Consider the following 18,073-nt stretch of genomic DNA (forward strand, 5'->3'; position numbering starts at 1 on the left):
CTGTTCTGTTGATTTCTCGTCACTCGCAGTCAGTCGCTCACTTAGTAATTCTATAACCCAAATTAATTAATTTTGACACTTAGAACTGTAATTTACAGTCACTCGTTTAATTGCTACCCTTTTAGAATAAATATTTATTTGTATTTTTTTTTCGTATGTTTGTGCTGCGTTCAATGACGGGTTGTGTCGGTTCATTCACCTGACGCATGCGCATTGGGCAGTGTCATTGTAAGAACCTAAGACAATATTGACTTTCTTCTGAGACACAGATTAAAATATTTTTTTAACAATTTTTTTATGAAACGTGACGAATTGTTCTTGCATTAGTTTTTGACACATCGTTTGACAGATATTAATCAATTTTTTATACAACTTTCGCACTTCTCTAGTTACAGTAATACGTAAAACGATATAGTTACTATCAGATCAAAGAACTAATACGTATAGTTGCCGCAATAAAATAAACCGTTACACAAAATGTGGTCAACCTCAGAGCGGAGGTCTTAAGTAACATTAAATCATTTTTATACAGTTACCAAGGTTGTAGTAACCCTACTGTACCTCTTAACTGTACTGTGGTACTAGCAGTAACAAGGCCTTGTAGGGCTTGGTATAACGGTGTTAGAATCGATTAATTTTGATTAATTATATGGAGTTTGAGGTAAAATTATATATATTTCAATTTATTTTTAGTTATGGTGCAAAAAATAAAACAAATTAACGCAAACTCGCGGTCAAGGACCAGTACAGATTTGTATGTAGGTAAGGAATAAGGATGTAAAATCGGAAATTATCGATTTTTAATATTTTAATTTTCATTCACGCCTAATGATAGATTAGGTAGCAATTTGCGGTGTTTTTAAACTATAAACTTGTTTAAAATGTGATTTTATTCTGTAATTCACCATAATCTTTATATATAAAAATGAATCGCAAAATGTGTTGGTAAGCGCATAACTCGAGAACGGCTGAACCGATTTCGATAATTCTTTTTTTATTATATTCCTTGAAGTACGAGGATGGTTCTTACGTAGAGAAAACGTAAATATGTACCACGGGGCGGACCGCTAGTATGATATATAGGCAACTGTATCTGGTATTCTGGTAATAATCGCAAAAATAGTCCTATTGTTTTCACAAAAGGTATGTCACATAAGTTACTTCATTTTGGTGTCTCAATGAAACAATTATAGGGCTATTTACATGAATTTTAACTTGTTAATAACCCAGCTGTGCCTCAGTAACGGAGCAATTTGGCTCGGCTGTTACAACGGGTTTATTTCAAGTAGAACTAAAGATTTTTGTACTGTGATACTCGTCTAACTGTATTTAATAACGAATTGTAGGTGTTTTATTAGAAGATTTAGAAGGTTATCAAGCAATTTAATCACTTTTCGTAAGTAGGTAGCGACTATTAGAAACACGTTTATTTATCAAGATTTTTTTAATATGGGCAAAAGCGTTTACAACTGCAAGGAATTTGGTACTGAAGTGGTTTGTTATCTATGGTATAGAAAACTTATAGTCATAGAAAACTATTTAAACGTGAGTGAAGCCGCAGGATGAAGCTACTTATAGCTTAGTACTTGAAAGTAAAAGGCGTGAGCTAGCCAAGACTAATCCGTTCTTGACCCTCTAACAGCCGTGCGAGGGTACAGTCGTACCCACAATCAATATTCATATCCATACATTATTCGTTCACACACAATTAGTCCGACACAATCGCATTCATCGGACATTTGAAATTCAGATTGTAATTCTATATCTTTAATTCCATCTCCGAGAATGGAATGAAATATTAATATTTTCGTCACAATACAATATTTTCATTGTCGCGGCTGAGGGCTTGACTGGTTTTATTTCAAGGGCCGTTATCAATCAAAGTGTCCCGAACGGGTCAAAGGAATGTGTGCATAACCTCTTAACTCTTTTAGTATTTGCCTTAGCACTTCTATAAAAATTCCACGTAATGATAACCCCCAGGTCGGTGTTTGAACAGTTGATTAGTGTAGAACAATAGAGATGTGTGCCCTGTTAATTATTATGGAGTTTTAGAACGCAGCCACGTTCGTTTTATTGCGCAGTTTAATTGACACACTAATGCTACGAAAGTTTACCTTTTTTATATTCCCGGCTCCTTTCAAGGAGCGATAATGTCCCGGCAATTTATACAGTGACAATATAATTAAGTCGGTCCATTACCGACGAAGCGAGATACGAAGAAATAAACAAATGTGTGAAACTTGAAATGGTCATCATTCAACCGTTCCGATAATTACAAAGATATTAACATTTCTATTTGGAATTAGCATACATTTCGATTCATAAAATTCTATCCATCATATGGGACATTTCGAGATGGATGGACATTTGTGACAGTTGAATTGTCGCGAAGAATGAAGTGTTAAGAATGGATAGAATCAAAGTTCACACGTGTTCTAAGCATTGGTGTCAACAATAGGGGGTCTGAGTGACCCCTTGATTAGGAGAGGGTTAAGAAATTTCACGTTAAAATTAGGGTTTTTCGAGTACTCCGAAATGTATATGTAATGAGATAGTTTAATCTTATGTTTGTATGGAATCGAAGATTTTCTTATTTTCGTTTAAAAATTTGATATTTACAAACAAAACACGTTTTTTACAGCGCACGTAACAGTAAAGTAAGAAGCGTAAATAGCGTAAAGATTATCTCTCGGATCGTTGACATTTTTCCTTCCTACGCGTTCCAGTTTACTTCTTATGTAAAGAACAAACATTTTCTATTTGAAGATAATATTACGAATACAATATCATGCATTAACATTTTTATTTATATTTTAGTACACCGCAAGTCATATTGAGAGACTGATTTACAAAATTAGCGGTTTCAATCTAATCTATACTAATAATATTATAAAGCTGAAGAGTTTGTTTGTTTCTTTGTTTGTTTGAACGCGCTAATCTCAGGAACTACTGGTCCGATTTGACAAATTATTTCGGTTTTAGATAGCCCATTTATCGAGGAAGGGTATATAGGCTATATACAGGGTGTCCCGTAAGTAGTGGACCAACGGGTTATGGGGAGTAGAGGGACTTATTATCTAACAAAAATACTAAAATTTATTGTCCTAAACCATAAAGTTTTTGATTTATGCTTTATTTTCAAAATTTGATAAAAATATCATCCACGTAAGCTTAATATGAACTTTTACCATTTCTGTTTTTATTTTATTCTTATTTTTTTGTTCAAGGTTGTTAAGAATACATAAGTCTTCCTAATTAAAATGATACTCAAGCATAATTAACAACAACAACAAAATTAGACCAAAAAATAGGTAAAATTTAACGTTTTAAAAATTTACGGACTGAAGTTTGAACAAAGCTGGTGTAAAAAAAATGTATGGTGACCCTGTGAAACTTTATTTTAAAAACTTCTACATCTCATACAAATTACAAAAAGGTATAATTGTGTGGTATAAAGTATTTAAAATAATGTTAAATTGGCGTACAACATTCCAATCAGAAATTATCAGGTAATCAAACTCATTAAGTTATTCCGAGAATTATTGCCTTTATGGGCGCGCGCTGGAATTCTTTTGTATTGTTTCTGGCCAATCATAGACGATACTTGAACCTTCTATTATTTTCTTTGACTTTCAACTATTTCAGTGACTTACTTATAGCTCGGAACTACACGCGTGTTTAGCTTGAATCCGTTATTACGATATTATTCTTTGTTGAAGTACGCTTGAATTGGACACTGATTTTGCTTGTGATTTGGATATTGTTCGACTTTAGTTTTTTGAAGGAAATTACCTAATACATACACTCCACGTGAATATGCAGAAATGTTAAAAAAATTATTGAGTTAAAAAAAATTTAATTCAAGCATCAAGCATCTCTCGACAAAAATTAATTCGTCGTTGATAATCACCTGGTATTAAGCTTGCTCACTCGTTGTACATGATAGGGGTGTAAATTACTTCTCTTCAATATGCGATGCACTGTACTTGTTGGTACACCAGTGCGTCTAGCAATACGGCCAGTACTAGTTGAAGTATCTTCTTTTACTTCTGTTAATATAAGACGATCATCGACTGATCTAGGTCTTCCTATTCGATTTACAATTCCAGGAATACGACCTTCATGGTATGCGTTATTTACTCTAAGAAAAATTCGGTTATCAGGATAGCAATCCCGATTGGGATAACGCTCACGATAAACACGTGCTGCTTGTCGAGCATTTCCATCACTGAGTCCATAAATAAAAAACATTTTTCTGCATATTTACGTGGAGTGTATGTATTAGGAATTTTCCTTCAAAAAACCAAAGTCAAACAACATCCAAATCACAAGCAAAATCAGTGTCCAATTCAAGTGCACTTCAACAAAGAATAATATCGTAATAACGGATTCAAGCTAAACACGCGTGTAGTTCCGAGCTATAAGCAAGTCACTGAAATAGTTGAAAATCAAAGAAAATAATAGTAGGTTCAAGTATCGTCTATGATTGGCCAGAAACAATACAAAAGAATTCCAGCGCGCGCCCATAAAGGCAATAATTCTCGGAATAACTTAATGAGTTGACTACCTGATAATTTCTAATTTGAATGTTGTACGCCAATTTAACATTTTTTTAAATACCTTATACCACACAATTATACCTTTTTGTAATTTGTATGAGATGTAGAAGTTTTTAAAATAAAGTTTCACAGGGTCACCATACATTTTTTTTACACCAGCTTTGTTCAAACTTCAGTCCGTAAATTTTTAAAACGTTAAATTTTACCTATTTTTTGGTCTAATTTTGTTGTTGTTGTTAATTATGCTTGAGTATCATTTTAATTAGGAAGACTTATGTATTCTTAACAACCTTGAACAAAAAAATAAGAATAAAATAAAAACAGAAATGGTAAAAGTTCATATTAAGCTTACGTGGATGATATTTTTATCAAATTTTGAAAATAAAGCATAAATCAAAAACTTTATGGTTTAGGACAATAAATTTTAGTATTTTTGTTAGATAATAAGTCCCTCTACTCTCCATAACCCGTTGGTCCACTACTTACGGGACACCCTGTATATCATCACGCTAAGACTAACAGGAGCGGAGCAATGCGGGTGAAACCGCGGAGCACAGCTAGTCCTAAATAAAAGTTGACTAGGTCAGAAATATAAATTTCACCCAGGCAATTGAACTAATTTACATTATTTCCAAAGGGTGTTGACGTTGAAAGATCCAAGTATTATTACAATAGAATAAAATAAATCGAAACTACATTAGAATTTAAAGAAATAATCCAACCGCGATTCGAGTGTATCTCAAGTATCGGAATAAATAATGTTGTATGATTTATAAGGGACATTTGTCAAATAATGAAGTCATACATCTTTCACGCCCTTCAGTGACACTTGGTTATTTGCATAATGATCGTAATGTTTGGCTTTCATTTTACGGAACGTTACATTTGGAATTTCTAATACATCTTAAACATACCTAGGTATGTGTATATTATTAAAAGGAATTGTGTTCGTCTGTCCGTCTGTTTATTCGTAAACCACGTAACGGACTTTAAAACTGAATAATAAGAAAAAAAAACTCTCTGACACTTAAAATATACAGATTACAAATTTTTGAAAACATACCCTCTAAGAAGTAAATAAATTACCTAGGTACTACTCGAAAACTCATAGCAATATCTAATCATCTACAATTTACATCGAGGTAACTAGAAAATAGAAATCGAAACACAATAAAAGGTGATTGTAATAACTAAGGTAATAACAATCCAATCAGAAACGCATTGGTCAGGAATCGAATCCACGGCCCCGTTTCCGTTAAACCACGATCGAATGTACGTCTGCGGTGTCGATAATTCTCAATATCGTATACATATGTAATTACATCCCCGCGGTTGCTATCGTGTTTAATAATTATCTTATTACACTGCGTTGACTGTTTTAATCGGGTTGTTTCTTTTTAAATCCATAGAGTTTAGTTTGAGATTGCAATAAAATAGTCTCATACTTGTTTAGTGTGCGCTTTTCGGACACAAATGACTCAATATTTATTTTATCACTTACGTATGTTTTGTGAGTCGCTACTGTCATCAATGATTTGACGTCATTAAACATCTTACGTTAATGTCTATGGGAAAGGACAAAAATGTTGAAGGACTAAAAAGTAAAGTTTGCTCGTTATGGGTCAATTAGGACTCCTTGACAAGGGTAATTACGGTTCCCACGTATAAGTCGTTAGTGTGACTTCCGACTTCGCACTGCAGTGCGCGGTGACACTTTGGTGTAAAGACACTAAATCTTCTTCTCTTATACAGGGTGCCCCGTTTATAGTGGTCCAAAAATTTTTTTCAGCTTGAGAGCATCACGAGTAATCATTTAAAACAAACTTTAGTTAAGCGAAAACTTATGGTTTAGAAATTATGATTTTTTTTATAAATAATCCGGAGTTTCAATATTTTTGTCACAAAACCACTCTGTTATGAAAACTACTGGACCGAATTGAATGAAATTTGGTATAGGTATAGCGCAATAACCTACCTATCGCACTATAGACTCATCTTGTGTAAATAATTAAACTGCATTTTTTTATTTTAACTTTTTCTGTAGTTTGTTGAATTTCTCGGCAAAATATGGATTTTTCGAAAAAATCCTGTGAAAAAAAAATGTACCACCAAGGTTTTGCTGGTACTGCTAAAAACTACCTTAACATAGGGTTATTCTTGACACAAAAAATCATAGTTGTCCTTCGATTGTAACATCTTTAAAAACAACATCATGTACATTAAAGCATGGAAATCGAAAAATTACGAAATTTACCATAATTTAATTTTAATCATTTGGAACGGCCAATTTTTGATTAAAGAACCATTTATTGCCATAAAAGTCATTACAAATCAGTATTCACATGGCTATAAAACTATTTGAATGAAATAAAATTTTAACCTGCCAGCCAAGATAACGTAACTTTATTCTAATGTCAATTTATTGAGTTTTTTTGTTGTTTAGTTTTTATGTTTAAATCTTAATAAAAGGTTTGGAGAATTAATGAAACAAAATAAATATTAATTAACATATTGTTTATTTTTTACAAAAGGTTTTCAAAATGCCGTCCGCCTTTCGCTAAACATAATCTGCATCTGCGTAAGAAATTTCTTCGCAGCCTATTAAATGGCTGCCGGCTTTCTTTAATGACTATTATATCCACTTGAATTTTTAGGTATGAACCTATGGTAATAAATGGTATAATACCATAAATTGGTATACAAATGTACCTATGTATAATGAATGTATGGTTATTTGTAGGCATAAATTCAAGTGGCTATAACAGCCATTAAAGAAAGCCGGCAGCCATTTAAAAGGCTGCGAAGAAATTTCTTACGCAAATGCAGATTATGTTTAGTTAAGGCGGACGGCATTTCAAAAACCTTTTGTAAAAAATAAACAATATGTTGATTAATATTTATGTTGTTTTATTCATTCTCCAAACCTTTTATTAAGATTTAATCATAAAAACTAAACAACAAAAAAAACTCAATAAATTGACATTAGAATAAAGTTAAGTTATCTTGCCTGGCAGGTTAAAATTTTATTTCATTCATTTTAAGTTTTATAGCCATGTGAATACTGATTTGTAATGACTTTTACGGCAATATATGGTTCTTTAAACATAAATTGGCCGTTCCAAATGATTAAAATTAAATTATGGTAAATTTCGTAATTTTTCGATTTCCATGTGTTAATGTACATGATGTTGTTTTTGAAGATGTTACAATCGAAGGACAACTATGATTTTTTGTGTCAAGAATAACCCTATGTTAAGGTAGTTTTTAGCAGTACCAGCAAAATCTTGGTGGTACATTTTTTTTTCACAGGATTTTTTCGAAAAATCCATATTTTGCCTTGCATTTTTTGAGAAATTAAAAAAACTACGGAAAAAGTTAAAATAAAAAAATGCAGTCTAATTATTTACACAAGATGAGCCTATAGTGCGATAGGTAGGTTATTGCGCTATACCTATACCAAATTTCATTCAATTCGGTCCAGTAGTTTTCATAACAGAGTGGTTTTGTGACAAAAATATTGAAACTCCGGATTATTTATAAAAAAAATCATAATTTCTAAACCATAAGTTTTCGCTTAACTAAAGTTTGTTTTAAATGATTACTCATGATGCTCTCAAGCTGAAAAAAATTTTTGGACCACTATAAACGGGCCACCCTGTATATAAAAATGAATCGCAAAATGTGTTGGTAAGCGCATAACTCGAGAACAGCTGAACCGATTTCGATAATTCTTTTTTTATTATATTCCTTGAAGTACGAGGATGGTTTTTATGTAGAGAAAACGTAAATATGTACCACGGGCGAAGCCGGGGCGGACCGCTAGTAATCAAATAAAATCACAAATAATATTTTGGACTTAACGGAATGTAACGGCTGTATACAAACATAAAGTTCACGCCCGCACAGCTGTGTATCGGGTGCACTATGCGGAACATTACCGTTTTTATTCTAATTTTATTACGAAAAAAAAATAAGAACAATAACTCGTTGATTTCGTACTGGCGATATATTATTTTGGCGGCAACACGTTAATTCCATTGACAGCTGTCAAACGAAAAAAAAATCTCGCCCGTTCCAAAATTGAAATTGACGCGTTCCATTTAAAACAATAACGGAGCGTGTTTTTAAATTGAAAATAATGAAATTTGATTGATGGGATTTATAAAATGCGGATTGTTTGAGGGTGTGAATGTTTTATTTAGTGTGAGTTATGGAATATTTTTTATGAAAAGGACGAATGGGACGTATGGGTCACGTTCGCACGGGGTTAAACATTATTTATTGATCCGTCACGAAATGGGTTAAAACAAAAAAATCCCCCAATATTTTAACGAAATTGTAGGCGTAGTGATGTGCAACAGGGGTTGTTAGAGCTTTTACAATTCATATAGAAAAATTCAATCACAAATATGTATGAATAAAATTCTAATTCAATAATAATAAAACTGTGTACTGCTAACAGACTATGAAGCTTATTGTCACTGTGACTATCCATTGAATTAAACTTATTTCAAAACTATAACCCATAGAAGCTAATATAAACGTATACTGCAATATTTTTATTCATTTACACATACTTTAACCAACATATTTCCCACTGACCTCTCCACCTCTTTTTTGTTCAAACAAGGAAGCTATAGAGCATACACAAGTGAGGGATGTTCACTCTGAACACGTGTGCCTGGGAAACCGTTTAACAAGGGTGATATATTGATAATAGCATTTATCTACGGGATCCAATCGATTGCCGCTTATTGGTAAATTACTGATATCGAATGCACTCCAGTTCATGGGAAATTGATAGCGTGTTTTATTAATTTAGGGAGCCAAAACAAGTAACGGTTTTTGTAAGCATTGAGCGTAATTAAAGGAATAATTTATCATTTGATATGATCATTAACGATGTGTGAATTTTGCAAAACAATTTACATGTTTTTAGAGTGCATTTACCGAACTGTGTGCTGAATTTTAGTAATTAAAATTCGTGATAATGAATTTTAATAATATTTAAAGTACTACTGCTATTTCTCGAAAGTTTGAATATAATATTATGTTCTTATTCATAGTTGAGATTTGAAAAGTGCTCAAACAATTGTCTTTACGTCATCGCACCATATACGCCATTCACGCTATAAATACTAATTCAATGACCAAATATAGGTTTTTAATAGACTATTATCTAAGCACTAATCTTATCAAATACAGAACAATAGTATCCAGGTCACGAGTGAACTATTCTGATTAAAAGATCGAAAGTTGTGATGTTAAAACAGCTCTCACTTTCGTTCAAGGCTTTACGCTCGAGGGGTAGCGGGTTCATAGACTAAATCACTGGACGGAACAATCAGATGTTTTCCTGTACTTGAAGGGCGATATTGAGGTAGGTCAAGATTGATGATATTTTTTTTCTCATACTGTATGTACTTGACATCACGTATATTTCAGATACGGCGTCAAGTGCGTGGGACGCCTTTCTACTTTTCTAGTCACATACTTTATTTAGAAAGTAACCGACGTGTACCAAATTTAACGGTAACCGTTATGTTATAGTTACAGAATTGTAGCCTCGTATGTGGTAATACGCTCGCATTTGAAATTTCAAAAATGGAATAAACATTTCAAATAAAGAACATTGGAATTCTAGAATGGTCTGTCATTCCGCTCAATTTTTTTAGCTTCGTCCCGAGAAGTCATTCGTTCAATCAACCCGCTAATAGAATACAGTCGCCTTCCTTGTCACAAATGATCATTCGCAATAATTATATCGTTCCTTGTATTTCTCGGAACGGAGATGTGAGATACTTTTAACTTTTTCTAATACGTTAGCAGTCGTTACATGCGCTGAAGCATATCCTGTACACTGCTTCCTTGGGGTTTCACAGGTGAGCACTTAAACGTGAGAACGGTGCAATGTTTTAATGTCCTGTCGGTCAATTAGGTTTCGCATTAGCAAGTGCAGGGGTGTTAAAGTAACGAATATATCCTTCAATTTGGCGTTCGTTCATAACGTTTATTCGGGACCACAGTTTGAAATTTTTGCTAATATTGGAATAGATGTATGTATTTTTTTCCTTATCACGCGACAACCCCTGAACAGATTTCGATAATACTTTGCAGTGATATTGCCTATACCAGAATAACAAATTTAGAAATTATTTTGCCCACGGGTGAAACTGAGATGAATAGGTATCCTTGTACAATTTAAACGTTAGATAAACAATTAACAAGGTAATGAATTCAAAAGTGTTGCGTGTTGAAATCGATCCAGACAGATGATACATCCCCACGGTCATTCGATGCAGAATGTAGAGGGTGCTATAAATAATAAATATTAGAGTAAAGCACGTGGGGGTTGAGCAGATGCCGTAGGGACCGTTACTATTCCCCTATCTGATAGAATTTTCGAATTTCGAACACGTGTGTTGACAGACTTTTTTTTCTAATCACCCACATCGATTTTCGCAACCGTGTTTCGGATAAGGTGAACAAAACGAATTTCGACACATACTTAAAAGTAACTCACCTTTGCGGCGTTTTTGTACCTACACACAACTCCAGATACATATTAATTTTACATTAAAATTTCACCACTAAAAACTTTTACTTCTGTGCATACATATATTTCTAATTAAGTACAAGCTACTAATAATTTAATAAATAACCGCATTAATCAAAAATAATTGACACTTACAAAATTGATCCGCTTCCGATTTGCTAATAATATCCGTTGAGGAAAGTTGGGGAAAGTGACAGTTAAAAAATCAATATAACCGTTGGTGTCAGCGAGGGTGCGTACAGAACTACAAAGGGCGCACGCGTCGCATTGTACTCGTATTATGAATCACATAGTAATGGGGAAGCGTATTGCGAATCGTTTTGATTGTCAAACAAAAACATTCAAACCCGTTCTAAATTTTAAATTTCGAATTCGGAATGTTTCGGTCTTCAAAAATATAGAACGAATTTAAATTGTTCGTTTAACAGCAAGTATTTTGTTTTATAAAATTTAAATTTATTCTTAAAATAGGTTTGTAACAACTTATGTAAGCTGACCGTCTTGAACTATAATTGTGCGTCTCTTATTAATAGAAATGTAATACAATATTAGAAACCCTGCAGTTTGGTCCACTTATAAAAGTTCAGTGACATCGGAAAGGTGTAATTACGAATTGAAATAGAAATATTAAGGGATTGTAAGGAATTGGGTGACCCGGTTCTAAGGCCCCCTGCAGCACAGCACGGTTGGTCAGTTTCAGACAATAAAAATACTGTTTCAATATTATGAAGCTTATAATTTAGTCTGCGATTTGAGATTTCTATTTCATTGAGACTAAATAGCGTGGGATTTTTCAATATAGAGTTGAAAGTTCATTAAATACTAAGGAATAAAGCTAAATATGAACATTTAATTGTATCATTGTGAAATTTAAGCGTAATTTAAAATTGTCGTCCTAGATCAATTAAATAGAACAGGCGACGCCATCTTGACGGTTGCAACAAAATTACGCGTGTAACAGCGACGCAACATGAATTAGCGCGTGGGTGCGACAAGGACAGCCTACTAGCGTACTATACTACATTGATTATTCTTAATGAATCACTTCGATTTACATTACAATAGTTATATTGATTGCGTAACGCTGAATTAAATTACGCTGTTTTACATGAATAATCTCGTACAGAGTAAAGCGGCTGAAAATTATTTAATTTATTTATCATACGATTCAGATATGGCCGTTAGATACGCTAGTGTTTACGTAGTATTTTATTATTATCTCCTTTTTACGATGGGCCACATGTGTAATCTAAAAGAGGACAAGTGTGGGAGGCAACGCGTTCGTTGTGTCAAAACAAATGCTCTGAATCTAGGTCAATTTAAGCTGTAATTGAAAAACAAGGAGCTGTATTATGTCTCGCGCAGATAACATTATATTAATTAATTTAAATATGCTGTTATGTGCGAATTTATGGGTATAATCAATAGTAAACAGGTCAAGTCAAGCTGCGATAATTTAAAAATAGTATAATAGAGGTCATATAGTTAATTACTATTAACAAATTAAGGCGTTAATATAAAAAAAAGTCATCTTAGAATGGCGTTCATTGTATCGTCATTAGAGCGAAGGGTTTGCAATAGCCCATAAAAACAATATAATAAGTAACTTTTTTGCGAGACTCGCCCCAAACATTAGGAACTTAGGAAGTCGTATTTAAAATTAATAAAGTAATGATTAAGTCTTAATTTTTAATGACGGTGGCGAAATTAGAGTTAACACCTTGGCCGATAAAAAACTGATTTAAAGGGGTAAAACATAAGGCGTATTGTACACTTATAAGTGGGCATGTCTAGAAACTCGATAGCGTCTTATCGCTTATTTAATATGTATAAGCCTTTATATTAGAGACGTTGGTGGTTCAGAGTAATTAGTGTCAGATGATAGTCAAATGTGACACCTTTCAGCTTGTGGCTGTTGGCCATTTAGCACGTACATAATAGCAATTTGTATACGAATCTAGGTAGGTATAGGTAACATACGATCATTTTTGTTTTAATAGTGTTTGGCTGTGGCCTGTCATATGTTATTCAAGACATCTGCATCCGAAATTGCAGTTAAATAAGTAGTAAATATTGAATGATAAAATACATGTCATAAATCATGGTTATTCATTTTCGCTTATACAATAGGTAGGTACATATTAGATGCATGTGTCGACACAACTTATCCGCACATTTCATTGTTTTGCTAAACTTGAATTTTCACTCCGATTGTTACTATTTATAACCATTTTATTACGTATTGTTTTCTCCACATTACATTGTTGCAACGAATTACGATTTATGGAAGTTCTACAAACTATCGCGACGCCGGTTCGTCTAGCGAAGTAAAACCTAACTAGGTATACTAGAGTTGTTTATTTCACAATTACACCGAGAGAAATACGTAAACAGATTTGATGTATAAAGAGTTTATTGGTTGGATTGATTTTTTAACAAAGAGTCTGGCAATTGCTTTGTAGAAGTGTCAATCACACGGTCAGCGGTCACCTTTAGTTAGTGTGTTGCTATGTGTTGTTGTGGTAAATCATTTATCACACACATCTTAAACTTTATTTGTGTGTTTTCCTTTTTTATGTATCTCAAATGAATCTATATTGTATTAAATGTAAAACTTGTTTAAGTGTTTAGCATAATTTTGATAGTACATATTTATGACAAATACAAAAATAAACATAAATGGCAATTTAAATATGTCAATGTCACTAAAAGTCGTCAAAGTTTAGTAGGTACAAACGAAGCACTCGTAGATTTGTTATCGCTATGTAAACATACAGACAAACCACCAATAGCCCGACGCATAACAACGATAAAATTGATAATATTGTTTACCGTGTAATTAGTTTATAAACTATTGCGTTATCAACAAACGTATAAGGTTAAAATAGTGAAACTTACCTGTTATTCTCTTTTGAGTCTTATTGCTATCCGGACTGGATACTTTAGTTTCTTTAGCTGGCGTGTTTGGTTTTTGTGCAGTTATGGTGATCGGCGCTCTTCGTAGCGCAGCAGGGATGGATGAAGCTGGAACTAGTTGCCATGCGAATCTCTGCGTGCCCGGGAGGGGTTTTTCATTTGCAAAGTCGAAGCCCCATCGCTGGCTATCCAGGTCCAACTGGCGGGATAGTTCCCTTTCGGCGAATCTCCGGTTCTCCTCTCTATCTGTGCAGCCGAACAGATTCCTTCGCACCGTATTGAGCGTGGTCAGTCCGTGCACTCTCAAGGACCTAACGTCCAGCACTGTGGTAGCCTGTAGGCCGGGAGCCCTCACACTCAACGTAGACATCTTCGAGCTCGGTCCAAACACAGTGACGCACCCCGATCGCATCGACGCTTTCGCCTAACAAACAATAACAATTTAGTTCTGTGACACACGTATTAGAGTTTCATCACGCACCAATAAGAATACTAATTGGGTAATGGTTTGTAAACAAGTCGTAAGACGCGACGACGCGCGGCGATAAGGAATACGTCCGCACGCGCGTAGGGCAAAAATTCGACTGTAGGTCGATGTGCGCCTGCGCGTAAGTTGCGTCGCGGCTTGCGCGTGCTGTGCTCCCTGCCCTGCGCGGTCAACGCGTCGCGGCTAGTGCCCCCGCTCGACACGGTGTGGCGCTAGTGTCGCGCTTCGTGAACTAGTTATGCCGTGCCTTGAATTCACTCTCCCTTTGTGGGCGTAAAATATTATTCGGTGGCAGAGTATGGTACAAATTACTAACTAGTAACTAAATCGTAATATTGCTTTAAATTTTTCACAAATACATACTTTGAGAAATTGGTTTGGTAAATGTTGCTGCAGTACATAATTTGTATCTATAATAATTATTTATTATTATTTATTACTCATGTTTTTCTATAACATTGTAAAATGATTTTTCTTAGCTTAGAAATTATAATTAATCCATACTTAATATTATAAATGCGAAAGTAACTCTGTCTGTCTGTCTGTTACTCAATCACCCCTAAACTACTAAACCAATTTTCATGAAATTTGGTATGGAGATATTTTGATACCCGAGAAAGGACATAGGCTACTTTTTATCCCGGGAAAATGACGCAATCCCGGAAATCCCACGGGAATGGGAACTATGCGGGTGTTTCTTTGACTGCGCGGGCGAAGCCGCGGGCGGAAACCTAGTGAGTTATAAAATAATAAAATATAGTTAAGTATTCTATACTTTTTTATTTTTATCTATGTTTATTCGAAAAAAGGTATTACCAAATTATAAGAAATATTTTTCATTCACATAAAATTCACAAAACCAAATTGAATTTATGCAATTATAAATAACTATAAAACATATAAATTAAAATAAAAAATTGTTTATTAAGTGATCAACAAGTATTTCATAATACATAAATCATAATATGTATTATTTCGTTTTATTTCAACATAAAATTTCCTTAATTTCTGGGTAACATAAAATCAAAGCCACTGGCAACACTGAGATTCACTTGTTTACGAAGAACGAAGACGTGTCTAGTTACGTGTGATGCATAAATGTTGAAACTTCTTATCTAAAGTATATCTATCTCCATCGCACGCGCATTTAATCGATTCATGTAGAAAGAGACAAGAGATACAGCTCGCGATGAAGCCGCCATTTTGCCAAGCCGAGAGTCGAGTTATATCGAACAATTTCATCGGATTAAGTACAATTTGGTTTTTTAAAATAAACTGAAATTGTAGTCTATTTTATATATATTTTTTAATTAAAATTACATTATTTTATTATTATTTTTCAAATGTCTACTTTGTATTACGAACGAAATTTCATTTTTCTATATCTACTACCGAGTTTAAATTACGAATTATTATTTGTTTAGGCCAACGTGGCTGAGATTTTTATTGAAAATTACATCGAACAGGTTTTATTTTTATGAATTAATATGGTTAAGATACTTACCTAGGAGGTTTTATATGAAATTTCACGGAAAATCACCAATTTACCGTCGGGGTTCACTGCACTGCCGTACTAATTTTCGAGATGTGAGGGTGACGCGATGGCGCGAGCGCGGGATCGGACGCCATTGGTTGAAAATGGCGGCCAGTCGTTTCATTGGCCGGAGCATTTTAGGCGCCAATTTTCGGTTGGTCGAGGCGCCGGATGGCGGGAAATAAACGCGACTTTCCGGCGCGCTCATGAGTTTTGTTACGGAAAATTATGTTTGGCGGGCTCGGCTTCCGCTTTTACAATCATATTTCAATAGTATTATATCGCTTTGAAAGCTGAAACTTACACTGCGGGGCGAAATTTTTATACTTCACGTTGGTAATGTTTGTAATTTTTCTAACATAATATTGTTTTACTATGTTTTATTAAATTTCAAGTCTTAAAAATATTGCTAACTAGCGGTCCGCCCCGGCTTCGCCCGTGGTACATATTTACGTTTTCTCTACATAAAAACCATCCTCGTACTTCAAGAAATATAATAAAAAAATAATTATCGAAATCGGTTCAGCCGTTCTCGAGTTATGCGCTTACCAACACATTTTGCGATTCATTTTTATATATTGCTAATTATTTTGCGACATGAAGAGTCTTCTTAAAAATAAATTATTTGTACTTATCAGGTTTTTTTATTTGTACAATACTAAGTAAATATTATTTTCCGTTACAGTGTATTGGATAAATTCGCAAAATGGTTTCGGTGATGTAATAATATGTTATTATTACTTTTGTAAGGGTTGTTTTAAATAAATAAGAAGTTTGAGTTTGACTTTATAAAAATTAGAAACACATTTTAATTTTTAATCATAACAATGCCTTGAAATATTTATTTCGTAGGTCATGATGATAATAAGTAATAACGTCATGAATTATGAAATTGAAGCACGTACTTATTTAGTTTGACGGATTTGAATTTTTTGCGACGGAGGTCTGTAAAATATAGGTGAAAATTGTGCCTTATAAATTCCTTTATTTATAAAGTAACCAAATATTAAATTATTGTTTATTTTCTAGCCGCGTTGATTGGATCACTTCGCTCTTTAAATAGTTATGTGAAAATATGAAAAAGAAAAACTTGCGCACAATTTAACCTATATTTTCTTGTCTGTTTGGGATATTTGTCAAGAACCCAATATACTAGAATAATACAGTTATAGTATTTTAATGATATAGTTTTTAATATTTTGATTTAAAAATATTAATTATTTAGCGCATTTTCGTTGCAGCTGAAGATACCCATTATTATTTTGCAGTTGCGTTTCTTTTTGCATATATATTTAAACTTTATGTTTAAAATACCTTTCCCTAATTAGGAACGTAACGTTGGTGACTTATTGACCTATTTTTAACGGAAATCAGCGGTAAAACCGCGGCAAAAAGCGGTTTCCGTTTTACGCAGATGTTTGTAAAAAGTTCTTTCACTGCAGGTGCATTTATGGCGGAGTTTGTGACAGATGCACATAAAAACAAGCTTTGCGGTAATCTTTGGATTTGAATAAACATTTTCTATTTGCATGTAAGAAATTTAGGCTGCGTAGTTTTGTCGGTATTTTACTAGTATTTTTAGGGAAAAAATATTTCAATTAAGTGATACCCACTTGGTTATAAGTGATAAAATATTTTTGGGGTACCTAGGCTTCGTTTAGACCCGATTTTATTCGGGTGCGTTTAACTTTGCAGCGAAACCAACATGAAAAGTGTTTATACACATGGCAACACGTTAAAACATGCTCTTGAGTAAGTAAATTATAATCTAAACACCTTTAGATTTTCGAAATTTTCTGTCGATATTTATTATCAAGGTATTATTTAATATTAAATTACCGACTTAATAAATTACATATAATTTCGAGCATAGACAACATTCATAGACAAAAATTAATTATCTGTACTCTGTAACTGTCTCGGGTCTCCACATTTAAAAATAAACACGAGGATATAGTAACGTATCTACAAACACAACCGTAAAAGCGGTAAGTTTTTTTCACTTTCTTTTACTTCCC

At 33.6% G+C, this 18,073-nt stretch overlaps 1 protein-coding gene across 1 annotated transcript in view; it reads right to left on the reverse strand.

Moving 5' to 3' along the window:
• The window catches only part of dap (cyclin-dependent kinase inhibitor dacapo), a 41,559-nt gene extending 25,413 nt beyond the window's left edge, over positions 1-16,146 (reverse strand). Inside the window, exons 1-2 of the mRNA XM_089711489.1 lie at positions 16,026-16,146; positions 14,017-14,458 (exon numbers count right to left, since the gene is read on the reverse strand). Coding sequence (XP_089567615.1) covers positions 14,017-14,446 — 430 coding nt within the window. The 5' untranslated portion in view covers positions 14,447-14,458; positions 16,026-16,146. The remainder of the gene's footprint in view (positions 1-14,016; positions 14,459-16,025) is intronic.
• Positions 16,147-18,073: the final 1,927 nt, after the last annotated feature.

This window comes from Colias philodice, chromosome 26 (assembly GCF_061535455.1).
Source record: "Colias philodice isolate Cphi_HAF_F1 chromosome 26, ilColPhil1 Martin Lab GWU primary, whole genome shotgun sequence".
Lineage (NCBI taxonomy): Eukaryota > Metazoa > Arthropoda > Insecta > Lepidoptera > Pieridae > Colias > Colias philodice.